At 40.4% G+C, this 22391-nt stretch overlaps 1 protein-coding gene across 17 annotated transcripts in view; it reads left to right on the forward strand.

Annotated features, from left to right (window-relative positions):
* Positions 1–907: 907 nt before the first annotated feature.
* Positions 908–22391, forward strand: part of LRCH3 (leucine rich repeats and calponin homology domain containing 3) — a 60366-nt gene continuing 38882 nt past the window's right edge. For all 17 annotated transcript variants that reach the window (XM_038145505.1, XM_038145508.1, XM_038145506.1 and 14 more), the window contains exon 1: positions 908–1158. In XM_038145505.1, coding sequence (XP_038001433.1) covers positions 948–1158 — 211 coding nt within the window. In that variant the 5' untranslated portion in view covers positions 908–947. The remainder of the gene's footprint in view (positions 1159–22391) is intronic.

The following is a 22391-nucleotide window of genomic DNA, read 5'->3' on the forward strand; positions in this document are numbered from 1 at the left end:
ATTCTGAAGAACACAGCAGAAAGCAACCTAACTTAAAAGAGGGTTCACACTCCTTGCCCAGCTCTGACTAGGGAGCACTTCTTGGAGTGCCGCTGTAGAGGCTCACTTCCATTTGAATGTGACAGCTACTAATTAATGTTTCAGTAGCACTTCCTAATTCAGTGATTTGGTGTGGTGAGAGTACCAGATGTGTCAGCACAAGCCCCGATGTTGCTGTGACATGCCTTGATAGCGAGAACCGCTGTCATCAACACCGTGTGCTGCCCCGACAGCCCGAGCGGCTTCCCGGCTGTGTGGGAGTGCTGTGCCAGCAGGAGGCACACAGCCCTGCAAATGCTGCTAGTAATGGTCAGTGCAGGACAAAATACTGTCTGTAAATACATTTGATAAGGTGTTAAATATTGTGATTGTCTTGCTACTTGATTATTGACAGCCTTTGTTCTTCATTATCAGCTCACGTGTGTTGGCTGCAGCATCAGGTGGGTTCAGTGGAAGCAGCAGGGCAAAATGGCATTTATTAAGATGTAGCGAAGGGTGTGGCCTTTTAATGTAATCAATCAAGTTAAAAAACATGAAGCACTCGTGTCATTTCCCACTTAGCGAAAATCCGTGCGCTCTGCCCTTGTTTTGCTGCTGGAACGGGCCGGACACCCAGCAGCTGTGAGCGATGCTCACCCAGAAACCATCCTGTGACATCCCACGTTGGCGGGAAAACTATAATTTGTAACAGCTCCAGCAGGTGTCCAAGCGTGTCAGGGGCGGCGATCCTCTTGCACGCCGGCTGAGCCCGAGGATGCGGCCCCGAGGAGAGGCTGGCCCGGCTCGGCTCGGCCCGGCTCGACTCGGACGCGGTGCCCTCGCGGTCCCGGGGCCGCCGGGCGGCGGCCGCGCATGCGCCCCTGCCGCGCGCTCTGGCATGCGCCGTCCGGCCGGGCTGTGGCGGGGAAATGGCGGCGCCGGAGGGCGGCTCTGCCGCGATGCCCGCGGCTTGTCCCGCTCCGCCTGGTCCTTCGGCTCCCGGCTCCTGGAGCCGCTCCTTGGACCGAGCCCTGGAAGAAGCGGCGGTCAGCGGGACCCTCAGTTTGAGCGGCAGGAAGCTCCGGGACTATCCGCGGGCCAGCGCCGCCAACCACGATCTCAGCGACACCACCCAGGCTGGTGAGGGACCGGGCGTGAGGGGGGCGAGGCAGCGGGGAGCGGGAGCGGGGGCTCTCGGGGGCTCTGGGCGTCCTGGCCGCCCTACCAGCCCCTCGCTCAGGACTGACTCTGAGGTGACCAATTTGCTGTCTCTTCATTAAATTGAAGCTGCTTTCGCCTCCTCCCTTCGCTCTCCGCCCTTCCTCTCCACGGCTCTCGAGGCAGGATGGAGGAGCTGTGGCAGGGCTCTTCCTTTGCCTGTCTGATGAGATCTCTCCTATTTGTAGGGGTTATTTTCTCTGCTCTAAAATGTTTTCCTTATGGGGAACTGTTTTAAAGAGCGTTGTGAGGTTTTTCTCAGTATTGCTGCTGGCTGCTGTGGTTTTAGCTAGTCTTGTTCTTGCTCGGATACATCTATATGAGAATGTGTGTATACACACGTACGTGTGCACCCTCCCAATCTCTCATCTTGTCCTGCTGACACGGGAAACCAACTTGCAAAGAAGGGCTGTCAGGTGTGTGTATGCTAAAGAAACTATTTTTTATAAGCTCTATAAGCTCTTATGCTTCCATTATTGTAATTTCAAACAGCCATAAGAAGATATGAAAGATACCATGAATATAATCACAGCCTTTTCTTTTTTCTCCTGTATAACATGGATTTAAGGATATTAAAGATTGTTACTTACTTTACAAGGTACAGTAAGCATTAGGGCTTTTGTCCTCTCTATTCCTTAAATGTATTCATAAGAATATATTAAAAACATATACTTTGAATGTAAGTACCATCATCACAAGTGAAAAGACATCTGTGTTTGCGTATTACTGTACTAAATAGAGTGGTGAGACTTGGGAAATGAGAGCTTGTGCAGGGTGTAGAAATCTTCTTAATACATGATGTAGATCAGATTTAGTTTATTTTGGTTGTGTAGTTGTATAAGTGAAGTCAAAGTAACTTTAAAAGGTGTCAGCATGCCAGCTGTTTGAAGCTTTGAAATCTAGACCTTTTAGTATTGAGTCGTAGCTTGAAAGCTTAGAAATAAGCTTCCAACATCACTTTTTTCAAGTTACCGTGTTTGTTTGTGAGTGTGCTCGTTACACTGTCATTTAAATAATCCAAAATGGGACCGTCTTTAAAATTGTCTTGACTTCATACTCTGTCCTGTCACATCCTACTTATGCAAAAATCTGTCACTAACAAAAGAAGCACTCATGAAAACTCAAGCAAATCTTGAGACAGCACTGGTTTGCTTGTCTTGAACACAGCTAGAGATAGAAAACCCTTCTCGTTGGGATATGAATTTTTGGGGTGTTTTTTGTTTCTTGTGTACAAATGCAGTTGCACAATGCATGTGTAGTGGACTAATCTGTAAGCCAGCGCAGCATACACATTTTGGGCTTTTTGTTTATAACACCATTCATTTACTGTACTCTTAAACAATTTGTGGGAATTCTTGTTCCCACCAAGGTTCCCATCTATTGTGATGAATATTTGCATTGTAGTTGTTCAAGAAGCATTAAATGCTAATAAGCAGCAGTGCATGCCATACACTTTTATGCATTTATCATCACAATGAACCTCAGAAAAAAGCTAGAACTGTTCTTAAGTTGTAAAAAGCAAAGCTTATTGAGTGTGTGTGGGGACACACATTATGTTCAAATTCTCTGTTTTGAAGGCTGCTGTGAATAACTTCATCTTGTGCTTTTTTTTTAGTGTGGTCTGTTGACTTTTTTGTTTTTGTTTGGAATAATGCTGGGCACAGCTTTGTTCATGGGAGGCTTAAAATGCTTTTGTATGGGACTAGCCACAAATAATATAATACACACAATGTATTTGTGTATTAGCTGTTATAAACACTTCAAGTAAACACTTTAAACAACACACCACACCGTAGACTCCCAAGAGCCTTCCTACATGCTGTGCCACAGACTCCAGGCACATGAGTGCTGCATGTCTGTGTTTCATAGAAATGACTGGAATTGCTCCCAAATTACAAATTCAGTTACAAAACTGAAGATGAAACGAGGATGTGCAAACCTTTCTCCTCGTGTGCCTGAACGGACAGCTCTGTGGTGTGAATCATATACTGATACAGCTCATTCCCATTCTTGTAGCAATAAAAGTAACTGCCTGTCAGTGTAACCACATGGAGGCTTACGAGGTGGGAATGAATCACATCCCTCATTAACGTAACTACTCTGCCGAGAAACCAGGATCTCCCTGCCCCAAGCCCTGACAGAGCCCCTGGCCCTGCCTGGGAGCTGCTCTGAAGGCAGGTGAACCAGCAAAGCGGGTCAGCAGGAACAGGGTGTTAGAGATCAGAGGTTTGATCAGGTTTAGTTGGGTGCTCTTTGTGGATTTTGAGGTTGATGGTGGGTGATGTCAGCCATAACGTGCATTTCCAGATGTTAAATCAGTGGGAAGGTCATGTTTTTTTGGACCTTGGATGGGTTCAGATTTGACTAATACTAACCCTGGTGCTCAAGCTGTAATAGCTTCTAGGTACCGTTCTTAACCACTCCCTAAACTGTCACCAGAGCAGCAAAACCAGGTCAGGTTTGCTGCGCTTTATTTTTGAACTTTATGATACAGTATTTCTTTTAAGTGGAAAAATGAAGTTCCTCGTTAATAATTTTCTTCAGTGCGTAAACTTTTCTCTGGAAAGTGGATTCTCTTGTCATGTCAGAGCCTTGGCTGCTTCTGGGCACTGCTGTTTCCCAGATGATGGAAACCCACATGTGACTTCTTAAACCAAGATCAATGCTCAGATTTACTCTCAGAACTGAGCATATAACTGCAGCAGGCAGTAAAGCACTAGTGAGTTCCTAGTTGTTTTGTACTTTGACTGGAATTAAGATCACCTATAAAATCAAATTGAAGGTGGGATAGTCTGGAGAGCTTTGGCATGGATTAGCAGGAAGGTAACACTGCAGTGTGTGATGCAGTCACCCATCTCATGTTCTCATAAGTGAGCGATGTGCAGGAAATGCAGCGTAGTAATAACTAATAACTTAGATACTGAAAGAGTATCTCATTCCTTTCTGTTCCTCCCTAACAGCTTAATTGGACTTTTAGAAAGTGAGCAGGTTTACAAAGCTCATTGATGGTGAAGAATGAGCAAGCTTCTTCATTATCTAATGAAGGATATGTTTCATAAATTTTATTTTCATTTTCTTTCATTTTTTCATTTAACATTCATTATCTCTCCGCATCTTATCTGAGTTACAACCCATTTGTTCATTCCACTCGTGTTCTTGACCAGGGAACAGGAAAAAGAAGGGCTATAAACCACCTGAGTTAAATGTGAAAGGAAGCACAGTTGCATTTTGCCAGCGTTAATGTAAATTCTGATGTCATTATTTGACAGCTTTCCCAGTGGCCTAAAGCATACATTGAGCAGAAAAGTTGTTTGTCAAACCCTCCATGACAGCTGTAATTACTTAAACCACTCAGTGTCTCCATTTTTAAAGGAGAAGATAGGAATATGTGGGTTTATGCAATAAAAGAAATGTCTGTTGTATGGAAATTGAGTAAGATAATTACATGCAGCTCGCTTTGTCTTGTTTCTGGAATATATTAGTAGTAAAAAAGGATAGAAGGACTCTGAACAGGAAGAATAAAATGGTCTGCTGTGCCTTTTCAATGACTTCGCCAATAAGGCATCTCTGTAGTTTTATTCTTACTAGTTCTCCATAGAAATGGTAAAATCTGATCATAGTGTCAGTAAATTCTCTACATGCCAAGTGCTTGCATGCATCAAGAGGGGCTGCAGTGAGTATGTGAGTGTTCTGCACTGAAGGGTCTCACTGGTGTTTTTCATTCCGGCTGGAAGTTCAGTTGATACTGCCTAATGAAATGTAAAATGGCTTGAGAAGCAGAGCATGGCTCAGATAGCCCTGGCCCTGTTACCCAAACATTTGTTCTTAAAGCCACAACAGCACAGTCAAAACCAGCCTAAAATTAATTTTTTTTTAAATCTCTTACTGTATTTTGAATGTAAATTTACTGTAATCTTTAAGGTAGCTTGGAAGGAATTTGGATTATTGTTTGTTCAAATCACAGACTATTTGCCAGCAGAGTTTACAGTTTTGATACTTAGATCATCTAAAGTTTCAATATTAAAACCCACAACCTAATATGTCAGTACAGTAATTCAGATTCTTGTGATTGCATTTGTGTCCTTGTCTCTCTCTTACCAAAACCCAAAGAGAAATGCCCTGTCCAGAGGTTCTAGTAGCTGTAGGAGCGGGAAGGAGAGAGGATCACAACCCTTCCCCTGACTTTGGACAGGAATCCAGCTTGTTCCATGCATTTTTTGATCTTAGCTCCTGCTTGTGTCAGTCCTTATTTAATTTGATTATTACTCCCTTTTGGTTTTGTTCTTGTTGTGTGTCTGTTATTGCGAAGTCTTGATCTCGTGTGGTCTGTGTATAAATACTGGCAATTCTTGGCCTAATGGAGTTGTCTGAGAGTGGTGCTTTGGTAAATTGCTAAATTAAGGTCAGTTCTCCGGCTTTTTTTTTTTGTTGTTGTTCCCATGAAAACACAGAGAGCAGTAAACTGTGGTAGTTTATAGTTCATTTTTTTTTTGGATGTGTTGGGATCGGGTGGAGACCTGAGGACTGCAGTAATGCTCATCTGCTCTTTGCACTCAGGAAGTCTTTTTGCCTCACGTTTTATGGCAACTGGGAAAACGCAATCTGAGCTTGTAGCTTCTAATCCTTGTGGCAATAAAAGCAATGCGTGACATTCAGAATGCCTTTGTTTAGTGAGTTTATCTTTTAAAACAAACAATAAAGTCCTGCCATCAAATTTTAGTACCAGTGAGTTCTTGTAAGTGGTGCTCCGTGGTATTGCATGTGTTTCTAGTTACTTCCCTAGTCTTCCCCTTCCTTGACTCCATCATGATCAGATTTAATTTTTTTAATACTGACCTGACTGCATATGCCCTTGCGGTTATATTTTTGGAGATAACTGTAACTACATAAAAATAAAGAGGGTAGGGATTAATAGTTGAATATATTGAGCCCTGCAGTCACATGAAGGACAAAGTAGAATTTAGGGAAAAAAGAAAATGTCAATGTTTCTTTCATGATTCTAGCCGTGTTCTCCTGTGGTTGTTCCTGTGCTTGGAGGTAGAAAATTTATCCTGGTTAAATACTCCCTGAAGACTGTCATAAATGCACAGCCTAATGTGATCCATGTTCTGTGCTGATGCCAAGGGGAAGCAGTTCTGTCTTCATCTCCTGCTACACAGTCAACACCAGCAATCCTAGTGCTTTCCAGCAAGCTCTTTTGTACTTACCTGGCTGAAAATCCGGCCAATAACTTCGTGTACCAAATCCTTGGACAGCTCACTGGGTTTTCACATGCGTGTGAATGCCAGCAAATGGAAAGGATGGAAGCACTGCATGGATGATGGGAGTGAGAGGATCTGTTTTGGCAGATGAGTAAGCTGAAATTGACTCGCACCAATTGTGAAGTTACACCTTGACTCTGTTTTGTAACCTTTTACCACTGACCAGCTGTAAATTTTCTGTCAAACAATCTGCTGCCCTTTGACTCAATGAGCGTAAGAATTTTTTATTCTACAATATGGCTTATAGAGTTGAATTTCGTTCAGTGAAACTTTACTCCTGATAGGTTTGGCTCTCGTGCATCGATTTGGCAAAATACATTGCTTTCTAGAAGTAGTTTTAAACTGATGGTTCAGGTTTAGAATGCAATAGATGTAATTAGTTTGTTCAGCAGAAGAACCAGCAGTAAAGAATTAGTTACAACAAACGCTGCAAATAATGTAGCATGTGTTAAAAATAAAATTACATGGTAGCTAACAAAAAGGCTATAACTCAATTCAAGGGTTCTTCTCTCTGTAATAACTAATCAGGCTTGGATCTCATGGTTTCTGATGTTGGCCAAACAGCTTGAATGAATTGCAGTTGTGTATTCATCTGAAGCCATGGACTTCAGCCATGGACTTCAGCTTTCTTCTTCATCTGCTGTGGCCCCCTCTCTGAAGTGGAGGGGTGGAAATCCATTCATGTTAGAAATGTCTTGTGGCTTGATTTATCAGGGCATCACAGTTAAAAGTATTGCCTTAATTCCCTGAATTACAGATACTTAGAGAAAATGCAAAGGGTACAGCATTGTGCTCTTTTCTTTATAGGACCGTTGTGCCTAAGACACTGCTTTTGTATACGTGCAGGAAGAGGGTTTAATGTTTCAGCTTGAAGTCCCCAAAACTGTCCCAGTAGTCCTTGGCTTCAGCCTCACTTCCAGTTCTACACTACAATCTGCTGCTTCCACTGACAGCCCTCGTGTCTTTCTGGAGTGAGGAGTCTTTGTTCTCTTCTAGCTGAATGTTACTGGTTTGAAAGTTCAAGTATTTACACTCGTAGCCTTCTCCCAGTGAGCTTCAGGCACTCCAAAAGGAGAATATGCCAAAACCCCCCAATTTGCTCTGCAGCCCAGGTGTTGGCTGCTGGAACATACGGTTTGTAACCAAAATGTGCTGTGTGCAGAGGGCAGGAGGATTAGGGAGCATCTATTCAGTTCCACCCGCCACCCCCACATTGTTCAGTGACCCATGTGAATTTTAGTCTCTTTATTCAGCTTATTGTTGAAACTTAGCTTTGAATACAGAAATGTGTTATTGTTGCCTTGGGCTTTTGGGTAGTGCTCCAGACTATTGAAAAGTTTTCAAACACTATTTTTCATGTAATCTCTGTTCAGTGAAGCATGGTAATGTTACTGCATTTTATATGTCTGAAGCTTGGAATGGTACAAAGTTTGAAAGAATCTGTTGATTTGGAGTACCAAAATTTAAAATACTTAGTGCCTGAACTTACAGGCATTATTTTTAAATGCAGCTTTTAATAAGTTCAGATGCCTTGGTGATTCCTTAGAAATAATGGGAATCAAGCCTAACAACTAGAAAAAATGTGATTAATGTATTTTTGAAAGATTCATTTAGAAAATTTGCTTAGTATTATGAAGGAAGTATATGGCACTGACAGTATGAAATCTATTTTTCCAAAGCATTGTTCACTACTTTCAAGTTAACCATCCCTTTTTCTTTTTGTAATTCCCTGGGGTTTTTTCCCTCGTGGTTTTTCAACGACACTCTCTTTTATAAGACTTTGACTGTGATCAGTCCTGATTCTGACAGTAATTTCATCTTGTCTGAAGAAGTCTATTTGAGCAGAAAAAAATGGAAGAAGAATGAAAAGTGGTATGTGGTTTTTAATTAAAGACATGGGGACAGTAGATATGCACAGGAAACAAGCAATTAAAGTTCTGTGGGCATCTCTGATGATAGACTTCATCATCCTAGTGCTTGATTTAGCCATGTCACCTACATTTTTAACTGAGTTTTCTCTTTACAAAATATCAGTGTGTTCTCCGGGTTGCTTTTCTGATGCTTAATTCTAATTCAGGGTGAGTTTTAGTCAGAGATGCAGTCTGAATTCTCTAGAATGGTCAAGTGGGATAAAGCTGGCACCTGTACGACTCCTCAGGACAGTTCAAACCTTTACATTTTTCTTAGGTGAGCCAGCAAGATAGCAGGAGGTTGTCATTCCCTGGAACCTGTTTGTAGGGTGGGATGCTGTACTTCCAAATTGTACACATGTTTGAGGGCAGAGGTGATGGTTTGATCAGATCTTAAGTTCTGTGTTTGGGTGTTCTGGAGGTGATTATGCTCTACCAGGTGATTATGTTCTACACAGGTTCCTCCCTGTATTCATGTCACATGTCTTGTTCCCAGCAATGTTTGTTACCTCAGTTCTGGCTCTTCTGCCCATGGTTTTTTTCATCTCCTTTATCCCGACTTCCATGTCTTAACACTTTCTTCTTTTCTTGTTAATCTTGCCTGATCTCAAACACCTCTCATCACCAACTCCAGTCTTTTCACCCAGGTTGTTAGCATGATGAAAAGCAGAATAACTGGTATCTTAACATTTGGTAGGAAATACCTTTTAAATCAGAAAATTAATTTTAGGATGCTGATAAGACAAGTGATAATTTGAGCACGCTTTACTCATGATTAGTATTATTTCTGGTCCCATATATTACCCTTTAGTTCAGTCACAGACCAAGGCTTCTACTGGTCTTTGAGCTGGTGTCAGTCACGCAGTTCTCGGGGACTGAGAGTCACTGAGCACATTAATAGCAGGACAATTAGGAGCTTGTCATTACACTGGTCCCCAGCTCAGCTATGGAATAAATGTTTTTGTAGAGGGCCACGACTGAATGTGGTTGTGAGCCATAAAATATCTGCTGTTGCCTTTCATTCTGCTGGCTTTAAAAGAACTGGGGAGATTTGTGCTTAGCAAGATGAAAAATTATCTTTGGAACCCATCTATGCTAAAACAGCAGATCATCCATTGGAGCTGTGAACTTATTGCAAATATTCAGATGTTAAATATTCATGGCTCTGTTCTGCTGGGTGCAAATCATTCTGCTGGGTCACATCATTCAGGGATGTCTTTGTGTCAGAAGATTGTTATAATTACCATTAAAAGTTAGTGTGGAAATCCCAGGAGCTTCCCTGTTGGTAACAGTCATCAAACCTTCACTGTTGATTGGTGTGTTCTGGGCATGGTGAAGGAAATCACACACACACATTTCTAGTTCTCGTGATTGGGCTGTGAATTATGTAACTGAGTAATACAGATGTGATATTTTAAACATCTGTCATCTCTGCTTTCACAGGTATGGTAAAATGAGAAATGCGTCTGTTAGGTTCCTTTATCAGCATTATTGCACCTCAGTTTCTGTTCACAGAGCTTCAAATCATCTGGCATGGACATAAAATAAAAAGGCATTTGAAAAACCTGTTTCAATGAATTCACTCATATGCCATATAAAACTTGAAATAAGATTAAAAGTAAGTCCCCCACATAAGGTATGTCTTATAATTTCTTTTTTGCTCCTCTGTTCATGGAGTACAAACTATGCTTTCTAACTTTAAAATGACATACTTTTGCCTGAGAAGTAAAATAATACACCAAACAAGTTCTTCTCTAAATGCCTCTGACATAAGGATGTCGTGGTGCACACAGGAAGGAAGCAGAATGTGCCACGTTAAACAGAGAAAGCAAGATACAAGGAGATGGGAAATGCAGTGATAGGAGGATTTCTTTATGGTCCAGACCAGAATAGAACTAGAACAGGCAAATCTAAAAAGCATACTATAAATGTGAACACACTTTCTTCTAGTATGATTAAAAAACAGACAGACACCAGTGCTCAGCAGATTGAAACACATCCAGCTGAGGAAAACAGAAGAACAAAGTGCTTCTCCAAGGGTGAAGTGGCAGGCAGCCCACAGAGTGGAGAACAGAAAATCTCAGCCTTCTACTCAGGTCTTTTTGTTTGTTTGTTTGGTTTGGTTTGGTTTTTTTTTTTTTTGCTGATCACTTCCATCTTTATACTGAAGTTAGATGAACCTTTTAATACTGTTCTACTTTTATGATATTGTTCAAATATTGCATATCAGGGCCTATTATTTTCACTGTATAATCAGCTCTTCCAGTTTGCTGTGTGTGGTTCAATGGCTTATTTGCCATTCAGAGAATATCAAACCTGTAACTTTGCTGCATCAATGCCCTTCTCTCTTATCTCCCCACAGCCTGTGTAGAGTTTAAGAAGTTGTTAAAGCCAAATTATTTCCATTAAATCTGTTGACTAAAATCCAGGGAGTGATTTGGACTATTTTCTGTTGTTTGGGATTAGATTTCTTTGGGATTTTTTTGCAGTCTCTGACTATTAATTTGCCTCATGTTCACCCAAGTTGGAGGCTGTTGACCCTCTTTGTACCCACGCCTGTTATCCTAGTGAGGTTTTGGGAAAGGTAAGTGGGTTGAATAAATATCAAATGCATGTTTTAACAATGCTCATAATTTTTGATAGGAAGAAATAATAGATCCAGAGGTTTGCACATGGACTTACAATCTGGCAATAGTTTTAGCTCAACTTTCAAAGGTTTTTTAATGTGTTTTGCTTTAAATTGATGTTTTGAAAAGTAGATTTTTTTTAGTTGGGTAATTCCTTTTTTACTTGAAGGAACTTTATCTAAGGGGCTGGGGGGATGAGTTCATTTACTGCACACTTCCCCTCACTGTTAACTTTGTGAAGCAGTCTTGGAAAATGAAACCCTGCTCTGCTGGAACTCAGTCAAGTATTTCAGGAGCAGCGGGCAGAAGGCAGTGTCGTGTTGCCGAGGAGCAGTGAATGCTCTCACACATCTCGAGTGTCTGCCTGCGGCCCTCTGTTAGCAGGGCTGAGGCACTTCGTGTTACTTGGAGATTTTTCCACTTGAAATTCTTACATGCTTTCAAATGAACACTTTTTAAATTACAGTTTTATATACATGTGCAGCTAAAAATACCAGCAGTTGAAACAGTCATTATGAAACAGAATAATAGAGATCTCTGGAAGTGGCATTCTCATCATTGTTGTGCAGTGTGGGCAGTGGCTGCACAGCTTCTCTTCTGTGGCTCGGTGTTTGTCAAGAATTCTCCTGGCAAGGCAAAAAGTTTTCATTTTCCTCAGTTTGCACTAAGCAGATAAAAGTTGTCACATGCAGAAAACTGTTTCAGTGAAGGACCTGGAGGGATAGAACCAGCTAGCCAAAAATTTAAGTGACTACTGCAGTTTGAGATTAACTTTCATGACAGCTTCTTAAGAGCAATGTTTACTGTTAAACCTCAACTTAAGCATTTCCCTGAAGAGGTATCAGTTTGGTTTGGTTTGGATTTGAAAAAAGAAAATTAATTTGTGGTCAGATGAGTTTGGATTTTGTTTTATAAAACACATTTGCTTCCAGCATTCATAATGTTAATTTTCTTTTGTGAAAAGAAGTGCATACAATTCACCTCAAATACTAACTGGAGAATGTAACAATCATTTTGACAGCCTTGCTACTAGTTTTAGCAAGCTTGGGTTTTTGTTTTTTTTTTTAAAGTGAAGATGAATGAAATGGTGACCTGCAGTCCTGTAGCTCTTGATCCCTGGTAATGTCTGCATGGTGTGTTTTTGACTGAAGGTGACTTTTATGGTTTCCTGATTCAAAATTTATTTCATATTTTAAACATATGTTTTGGCAATTGCTGCCATTTATTTCCTCATTGGCTGTTCCCTCTGATAAGGGATATTTTCCATGCATATCCTACACTGTTGTTTTATTCCTTGACACTAAAATGGCTTGTTCTGCACAGATGACTTTGTAAGACTCCAGCTCTCTTTCTAGAATTCTGGCAATAATTGTCCTATTGAAATTGAAGCACTGCTTGTGTAAAGTGTAACAGGCTTTTTTTGTTAGGGGTGATGTCAGCATGAGAGATGGCCTCAAGGAGCCATTAAAAGAACATAGGACTTTTGACTGTTGGACTTTATTGACTTTTCTCCTCTGTAAAATACAGTTCTGCAGAAGATGGATCAGTGTCTGCCATGGTATGAGACGTATTTGTTGACTTTGCTGTGCAGTCTGATGAAGCTGTATCTCAGTGCCATAAATACAGAGGCACTCTATTAAGAGTGTCAGAGAAATGCAGCAATAAGAGGCATAAAATTTTATAGAAATGCTTGCCTTTCTCTGAAAGTAATTGGCCTTTTTATGTGAAATTACTCACTTTGCTTTTTAGGACCTTTGAATTTTCAGTTCTGGTGTGTTTCTAACTCTTCCCTTAAGACATTTTGAAATGTATTCACAGCTAGCAATTTTTCTTTATTGTCTATCTATTGCAGACTTTATTCTAGCATTCTATTTAACTGTTGTGGGAAAAAAAGGACTTTAGTAATACATTTTGAACTGATTGGTGAAATATATAGGGGGAATATGCAGAATTAATGTGACAATAGGTAAATAGCAGCTGTTATATTAGCTGACATATTTATATGTGAAAATGTTTGTAGATGGAGAATTTTATGTCCAATATTAAGATGAATTGAAGCTTTTAGTAAAATAAATAGATGAATAGTAGAAATAAGAAGTCTTTGTTAGTTGCATTTTATGTTTTCAGCCCTCCTGACTGACACATTCCTCCTGCTTTTATTCCATGCCAGGTTGTCCTTCCCCAAGTTACAGTTTACTCACAGAGCTATTAGAATGGCTGTATATATGAGATATTTTACTGATAGAGATGAAAGCCAGGCAGAACATCCAGCAAAGTGACAGTACCACACAATCTTCCTCACTCATGGTCTCTCCAGGTGTGACTCTGATAGCCATGAACAGATTGTTGAGGGTTGTGTATCAATGTACCTGGGATGCCTGAGCTGGGTGTGGAAGAACCACCTTGGACAGTGTAAATGTATTCAAAAGGCACTGTGCTGCCTTGCAGGGTTTTTCTAGCCTGGCTCAGTCCTTCTAGAGGTCCTTGACCCTCTTCTGTCACCAGTGTCATTACCTATGATTGTGCATGCTCTGCATGAGATTTTATATTAACCTGTGGTTTTGCTTTGTCCTAGTTACCTGACCCTTCCTTCCCTTCCATTTTATGAATAACTGAAGTTTGGCTGTGGATTTTAAACTACAGACTATGGTATCTAGCATAGTATCTGAAAGTCTTACTGTGAAATGGAGGGACTAAAATTTATCATATTCTTGATTTCCTGTCTGTTTTGTGGCAAGCTGTATGTGCAGCATAATTCCTTGACAGGAGTCCCTTCTATTTTTTATATCTGCTTCTGTGCAGAGTCTTTGTTCATACTGTGTGCCCCATGTTTTCCATGTAAAATTGGAAAAGAGGGAGAAATGGGTTTGAGGAGATGATAATGTGTGTGAAGACCTTGAAGCCGCCTGAGTGCTTACTGACCAGTCTCTGGACCATGAGAAAAATGTGGTACTTTTAACTTGTAAGGAAATGGAAAGTTGCCCCATGGAACACAGAGCCTTCTCTCCTCTTGCTGAGAGCAGACATCTCCCTGTTCCCGTGGCTCAGCCCTTGCTCTGGAGGTGATAGCCTGCACTGTGTCCTGTAGTGAGGTTTATTTTTGAATACTTACCATGATGTGAGGACAAGCATAACAACATTAGCAAGCTTCTAATTAAAAACAAGATAAAAAATATGTATTAAGTGACTCGTCTTTCAAATTCAACATTTCGACTCGAGCCTGCAAAAGAATGTCTTCAACTGAACCTTTTTGCAGCTCTTTGCCACATTTGTTCCTGTTTCTGCATGGCAACTCAACTCCCCTCTGCACAACAAACCAGATCACTAAGAACAAGTTGCTCTAAGTTATGAACTGACAGCCAGGTTAGTTCTGCCCCCGTGGACATGACAAGTTATACTCAAGTCTTGAGCCATCAGTTGTCTTGAAGTGTTCACAGGAAAGTGAGGAGATGTCAAAGAAAATGAGGAATTGTTTCCTGGTTGGGAGAGTCCATAGAAGGGGAGTTATGTTGATGGTTTTGGTAGGAGTATGTTCATATACTGGTATTTATTCTCCATGGTCCTGAGTGTGAGAACTGAGAAAAGCAGATGTCCTAGATAAAAATAGATGATAAAGAAATACAGAAGAGGTAAATTTTGGTTTTTGTATGCTGGGAATCAAAGCAGCAAATCTGAACCATGTAATGATTTTAAGTGATTGTGTTGCAGTGATACATTTACAAAACAAGATTAGTCTCCTTCGTTTTAGCTAAGATGCTTGCATAATGCTGCAAGAAAATGGAATGCTTAAGTAATGAAGACTTTGATCTGATTCAAGTCAAAGTAACGTCAACTTAGAAAATCCTGATGAAAGATTTTCTTTCAAAAGTTGTTTTCTTACTTCTCCTTTTCTCAATTCTTTGTTAAGGCAAGACTTCAACTTATTTGTCAATGTGCTGATAACAGCTAATTTAAGGAAACTGTGCTGCTAAAGGAAGTCACTGCCCTCATATATCCACTAGAGAGACAGTTCATGTAAGTCCTCTCCAAGTTAGCTTCAGGCAAAATTTGTAAGAGTAGTTTAAACAGCTTCAGAAATCATGTGAGCTAACTTGACGGTTTTTCTGCCTGATGTGAATTGGGAAATGCTCACACAAGCATTGCAGAATTAGTAGCTTACAGCAAAGGGCTGGTAGGGAGGACCCGAGAGAGAGGATAATTTTAAACCAGTAAAGTCGGATCCCAGAGGGTGGGGATCTCCAAGGCTTTCAGATGTCATTTAAACTGTCTTTGTTATACTGTGTAAAAGGCTAGACATGAGGGTTTCATGCTATGATTTGACTTTTTTGTTTTTCTTTTTTAGTTTTAAATCAACAAGGAGTAGGTTTGGGTCAAACCCAAGCAGCTTCTTTTAAACCAGTTTTATCAATGCAGGGGTGTAGGCTGCCATACCAGCTTTGTAGGTGTAGTCCAAAGGCTGCTTTCCTTGGAGATAAATACTGTGTCTATGTATGTTGTGCATAAAAAAGCAGAGGGGCCTGCCCTGCTGCTGGACAATGAGGAACTGAGTTTCCCTGTTTTAACTGGCCTTGGTGAACTGGAGACTCCAGTTCATTTACTCAGTGATAGATCTTTTGCAAAGTTGCTTCTCCAACTTCCAGTTAGCTTTAGAGCTGTTTGGAAGAGAAGCATGATTGTGCTGTTGGGTGAGTGCCAAGTTTAGTGAGGAAAGGGAGTGAAATTGCTAGAAGAGAGAAGACTGGGGGGCTGTCACTGGGAAGTTGGAAGTAGAGCACATGTAAGAACTTCTTTAACCGCAAACCGCATGTGAAGGGGTTAGAATTAATTCCTGTTTTCAGACATGGATAAACATTTCCACTTTGCATCATCTCTGCTGTAGCAGTACATGAGTTGCAGTTTGTATTCTGTCTGTAATCTGTCCTGTTGTTTATTGGCCAGTCATAAGGCCCAGCTGGCAGGTCACCTGACTTCCTTCTGCCTCCCTTTTAAAGCTACTGAAAATCTGCCCCTGCTCATCTGAAAAGTGGTTTCATCTCACTCTCAAAGTGTTTGCTCAGCGCCACTGTGTGCCATCCTTAAAATACCATGGTGTGTACACAAGGACATACCATGCTTTGTACTGAGGTACGTATCCATAATGAGCAAAACTTGAGTATAAATCCCTGATCACATTCCTGTATTTGCTACTCTGAAATGACCTGTTTTATTGGAAGTGTTTGTGAGTTAAGTAAAAAAAAAAAGGGCAGTTTCATGGTTGTTATTAACCAGCTAGTCCAAATCCCAGGTACTGCCAGAAGTCCTAATCTTGTTCTTCAATACTCACAAAGCCACATTCTTCTCCTCTCCCTTGTGTTGATGTTAGAGATTACTCAACTGCAGCAGGAACTGGATCATGCCTCAGAAGGGCTGAAGACTATTTGTGGCTTTGTTTTTTTTCAGGATTTGTTCTCAGTAATGAAACCCAACTGGCAGTGTGGCTGCACAGGCAGGAGTGCTGGTGCAAGGGAGAGGATGGGAACACATGGCCAGTAAGGAATTGCTCCGTGGCTTCAAGTGGCTGACTGTGAAGGCGGGGTCTGCACTGAATAATGAATGAACAACAATTGATGTAACAGTTTGATCCATTCAGGCTACAGATCTTTCTGCTCTAGAGCCAATTAGAGGAAAAGCAACTGGAGTTGTTGGAATAGGAAATGTTTTCAGTTCCTGCAGGGGCTGGAGCTTGTCACTCTTGCCTGCTCTCCGGTAGCCACACAAGAACAACTACGTAATGGTGTTCTATAGTTGTCACCGTTTGTTTTTTGTTTTTAATAAACGAACACTATTTTTCCTTGCAAAAGGAAAATGAAATCATCTTGCAGAGGAAGAGGCATTGTATTCCAAGTTGTTACTCTTGTTAGAATGTTTATCCTCTTCTTGCTGTACTCAGGTGGTTCTGCTCTAGTGAGGATCATGCTTTCCTTGGAAATGTGCTTTCTTGTCAATGATCATACAGCAGCTTACATAAACGGCAGGACTGTAATATGTGTTTGTGTTTAGTCAGTGTTTTCTATGGTGGCACCTGTGAGATTTTCCTTCATATGTAAAAGAGAAAGCTAAACTACAGCAAATATGCATTAAAATCATATGAAGAGATAAAAGGGAAGGAGAATGGGAGCTGGTGTTTAGAATCTTCTGTTTTCCTCTTTGATTCCAGGTATGATTGAGTTTTCTTACTTAGTGTAATTAAAGTTCTTACAGATGTTTGTATATAGATTTTTCTAGTCTTAAGAGAAATGGTGACTGTTGCAGAGACTAGGCCAGGTAAGAGGGTTGTACTTGCTTAATTTTTTTTTTTTTTTTTTTTTTTTTTTTTTTTGGTTAATATGATGTGTTTTTACAGAAAGGAGCTGCTAAAAAAAGCTTAGTGTAGTTCAAGTAACTTGGAAGCCAGATTCTGCAAATCTCCCTTATGTGACTGTTTTTAAGACGCTTCTGAATTAGAAAACAAAAAAGCTAGCCAGGTTTCATGGGTAATCTGGGTGTTGAAGGGAAAAAAAAGGTAAAGGCTTTGGCTGTTGTTCTCACTTCATTAAACTTGCTTCAAGCAAGGGATTTGTGGGAGTTCTTCAGAGAAGTGAGGGGTTTTCTTGTTTTTTAAAAGCTTTGGCAAGAAGCTTTGTTATTTGTATTGAATGTTCCAAAATAAAACTGTAGCCAGAGGAAATAGCATCTGTGAAACTTTGATTCACACACGTGAAACTTGACAATGATTTGGCAGTGATTTGAAGCAGGTTTTATGAAGGACAGTTAAGCAGCCTTGGTTAAAGGTTACAAACCTTGTCTTTAGCACTCCAGGTAATCCAGAGAGCCCGTTTCAGTGTGATGTGTAATCTTCTATTTGTGTTTCATGTTATGCAGTGAATTCTCAGGTTGGTAGAGCAAGTTTTGATGGTCACTCTGCATTCCAAATGTAGCACCACCAAGTCAACATTTGGAAGAAACTACTAACCTTTGCTTTGTTTTCTGGAACTGCAGAAATCACAGCCTGTGCATGATGCCAAAAGCAGCAGGTTGGAGATTCTCAGTTACAAACTATTAGTTAATGGAAATGGTTAAACTGCAGTTTAATGCTGCTGATGCTGCTGCCAAGCAGGAATGTGATCATGCATATCAAGCATGGATCTGCTGAGAATTGAAATGTGATAAGTGTGTCAAGGATGGATCACGTCTGAACTTAATCTTCCTTCATAAAATGCTGGAAATTGAAACTGGGAATTCCATATTGCATTACAGAAATAATGGAAGTGAAAACAGTCTTTGTTACATCTGTTCTGTGAGTACTCTGGCTTGGGCTGTGGGGATGTCCTTCTGAGGAAAACACAGAAGGAACAAATGCATTTTGGTTCACTAAATGCCACCTTACCTTAACTGGTTTACACGAAGAGTATCTTGATGCCTGGGGGAATAATTGGGAAAAGTTCAGGTTTGACAGGGCTGGCAGGTAGGAGGTGAGTCAGGAGATGACATTTTTGAGGTTTTTTTAAAATTAGGGTATGGCAAAAGTGGTAGTCTTGTATCACAGCAGGCAGGAAGAGGTAAAGTCACCCCTCCTGTGTCAGGAAATCCTCCAGGTGTGCAATGAAGCTTGAAGGATGACAACATTTTCAGTGTTTAGAAAGAAAAACACCCCCTGTAACTGAGTACAGGAGCCAGCATCATCAGAAGTATATCACAGAGTTATTCTCTTATGATGATTTCTGGTTTCCTTGTGCAAGAAGAGTCAGTACCATAATACCAGTAGCTGATCTGCTTGGGGCTATGCTTTCATTATATTAATTTTCTCTTTGCTTTTTGGGAGTGTTTCCTAAAAGTCAGCAGAATCACAAGGATTGTTGCTCTTAGGTTATCAAGTTCTGAAATGTTTGAGAAGTGAAAAAAAAAAAAAAATTCATAAAACCAGGATAAATATGCGTGCATTTATTTGGCTAAGAGAATGAGTGACAAGCTAAAGGTGGAGCTGAGGCTTGTATAACAATGTGCCTCAAATCCATTTGGAAATGTTGTTCTAATAGAGTTGATTCTCAATGTCAGCATTGAGCAATCAGATGGCATCAAGTTCCTCAAAAGATGGTTTTAGTGACACTATCTGAGAGGTGGCTGTACCTAAGCAGTCACTTTCGAGGGAGCAGTAGCTGTAAATGAGCTGTTCTAGTGAGCTGCTTTCTGTGTCATCAAGACTACATCACCCAATTCAAGGATATTCTCCAGAGCATTGGTGGTTGTGTTGTTATCAGTGTGAAAGTGTGGAGTTTGCTTCTGGTCTTTAAGTTGGGGGGGGGGAAGGCTGTTTACACAGTTCCAGATTCTGGTATTTCTTCTTAAACAGCTGCATCTTCTCCTCCTAAAGCACTTTGTGCTGCCTTTTGCCTTCTGTCGCTAGATTGGCTGTCAGCCTTCTCGTCATTGATTGGCTTCTTCAATTATTCATAAGGAAACATACTTTCCTCTTCAGTTGCAAGCTCATATGTCTTATATTTGTCTGTTATTAAAGGAACCATAAATGTGCTTTCAAGCTGCAACACATGTCTCATAGTTTTTGGGAAAAAGAAACATTTGCTTGCCATAGAAATGAAGTCATTCTTGCCGAGGGCAGTCTATAGCCAGCAGCGTCACCATTGGGATTCGGATCAATTCACAGGTACCAGGGTTGTTGCATCACTGCAGCAAGTTCGTGGCTGACATCACACAGCTGCAGAGGGGCTGTTCTGGAGCCGTGTTACACGATGGCTGGGAGCCCACAGCTGACAGTGTCACAATTTCTCATACATCAGTGTTGCCAGCAGGTGTTGTGGTGGTTGCATACATTTGGTTTTGAATAGACAGCCAAAATCTGGGCTTTGCTGGTTTAAATTTTAAAAAAATAAAAATTCAGAGTGTGTGGGGAACACGTGCAGGTCTCTGATGACAAAAGGCAGATTTTTATTGACAAAATTTTGTATCAAAGCCCAGGTCCAGAGTGTCTGCCTTTGTCGGAGTGAATTGGAATGAGAGCAGAAGCCCCATTCCCATCACAACAGGATTAGTGGACTGATCCCATCAGCATCTCCTGATGAATTGGAATTCACCACCACCCAGCTGGTCTGAGTGCCAGCAACAGTTGAGCTGCAGCTCCCTCTCTTTGTAGTGTAGGTAGTGGGTACCCCACACGTTGAACAGTGCATCTTTGTGCATCACTGATTGTCCTTTGGAGACAAAATTTGTGTTACAGTTGAAGTTAAAAATGTGTGAACACAGACCTACTAATGTTTGATATCAGAGGAATGTTCTTCTTTGAGCAGGAGGAGTTTGCGTTTAATGCCAAATGATGCAATTTGAAGCACAGTGTATCTCTAGTCACATTCAACATTGGATTTGTTGGCTTTCTCCACAGAATCCTAATTAAGATGGAGAAGGTCAGTGATCTGACTCTGCTCTGAGATTTCATTTTGTATCTGTATTGTTGGCTTTTTTATCTTTCACGAAGAGCTTAGTTCCAAAGAATGCTTCCTCTTTGCCAAAATTCCACATGATCTTGCCTTCAAGGAAACACATCCATTTTTAGTAAACTAGGAGAGCCTTTTTTTTTTTTTAAAGAAGATTTCTGGTAACAGTGATTTTAACCCATGAAATGTGGACATAAATGAGTTAATCCTAGTTCAAATTATAACAGCTATATTTAATTCATATGATTATTCATAGTGAAATTCAGTATTTGTGCTTTTATGGGGGAATTAGTAAATTTTTTTGCAGTTTAATGTATGAGAAGCAGCAAGGGTGTGCACCTACTTGCTAAAGAAAATAACCTGCATCACATCGATTACTTCTCGCTTGTTAAAAAATATGAAAATTTAAATAATACCTCACTACAACATCTGTTATTTTCTCAGAGAAATAGAAATCTTTGCAGAAATTTTAGTTTACACAATAATTTGTGTAAACTGTAATACCTTTCTGTTTTCTGGTTGTTGAAGTTATTTCAAGCATACAGTAGCAGAAGAATATGACCAAAAAAAAGTCTTAATTGGCAGGGGATTAACTGGGTATTTTAAATAAAATACCTTAGTTTTTTCCTTTACCTCACTTTCTCTTTTGAGAAAAATACCAGCTCGTGCTATGCTGCTGGGCAGCAAATATGTGACTATATAACCAATCACTGGAATGCTTTTGTTATCTTCTGGTTTTTTGAGAGGCTGTGCCTCTCATTCAGGTGTTTTGAGGAAGGTGATGGGGTAGAGGATGGAATTGCTGAATTGTTTCATGCAGTGACTGCTGTACTCTACCCTATTTCTGGTCACATTTAGGGTCTACTTTTCTGGCATGGGAGAGGATTCCAGAGAAATTGAACAAAATAAAAAATGTCACTGAATCTTAGGGATGCTGTGTTCTGGACTTTGGGAAATCTAAATACTTATTGAAGGTTTGGGGGGGGACAAAGCAAGGATAGCAAATAACCAAAAGCAGTTCTTGAATTTGCAGATTCATAATTCACACTGTTCTTTGTCATATGTTCCTTCTGTCTAATTCTCAACTCAATTCTTGACTCTTGTTTTAGCTTAGTTGTTCTTTACCTACTGCTTGCCTCTTTTTATGGTCCTGGCCAGCCCTCCCTCTTGGCTGCCCCTTTGGGCTCATGAAATCACAGATGCTGTGTATAAGACATCATTTTCATGGCCATCAAGTATAAAAATGCTCTAAACTTATTAACCAAACTTGTAACTGCTTAGACCCATTTTGAATGGTTTAAGAGACTGTACTGCAGCATCAAAATTCAGCTGATTTAATCTGTTTTCCACTGACTGTCTACTGCTAAATAGGAATGCCAAGTTTTAAAAATCACTGTAGATTGAGAGAAGTCTGGAAAAACCTATTCATTGGTGCTAACCAGCTTTGGTGTCTCTTTCGTATCATACTCAGAGCTCATTTGTTGCTTTAAAAAGTGTATTTTCATTTCTTCGTACCTAGTGTTATTTTTGCAGGGAGTTATTTCTGTAGCAATACTAAATCATAGTTCAAAGCATGTGAAGTTCTTGACTAATTCATGCCTTATGGTCTGTACAATGTGTAAAAAATAGTTTTTAGATGTTCTTTGGGAGGGTAAAGTGAAACAAAAAGCAAATGAGAATTCTCATATTTGTGGTTAAACCCTGTCCAAAACAGAGTAGAAAGAAACTTTTTGTCACTTTTCTGCCAGAAAATAGATCTCACTACTTGGGATGCCTGTTTCTCTGTTAAAATGAGTAGAATTCAAGCTGCCCTTGGCAGCACGGTTGTGTGAAGGAGGGAAAAAGCTGTGAGCTGAAGATGCTCCTGTGTTGTGAGAGAAGTGGTGGACCTTA

Source organism: Motacilla alba, chromosome 9 (genome assembly GCF_015832195.1).
Source record: "Motacilla alba alba isolate MOTALB_02 chromosome 9, Motacilla_alba_V1.0_pri, whole genome shotgun sequence".
Classification (NCBI taxonomy): Eukaryota; Metazoa; Chordata; class Aves; order Passeriformes; family Motacillidae; genus Motacilla; species Motacilla alba.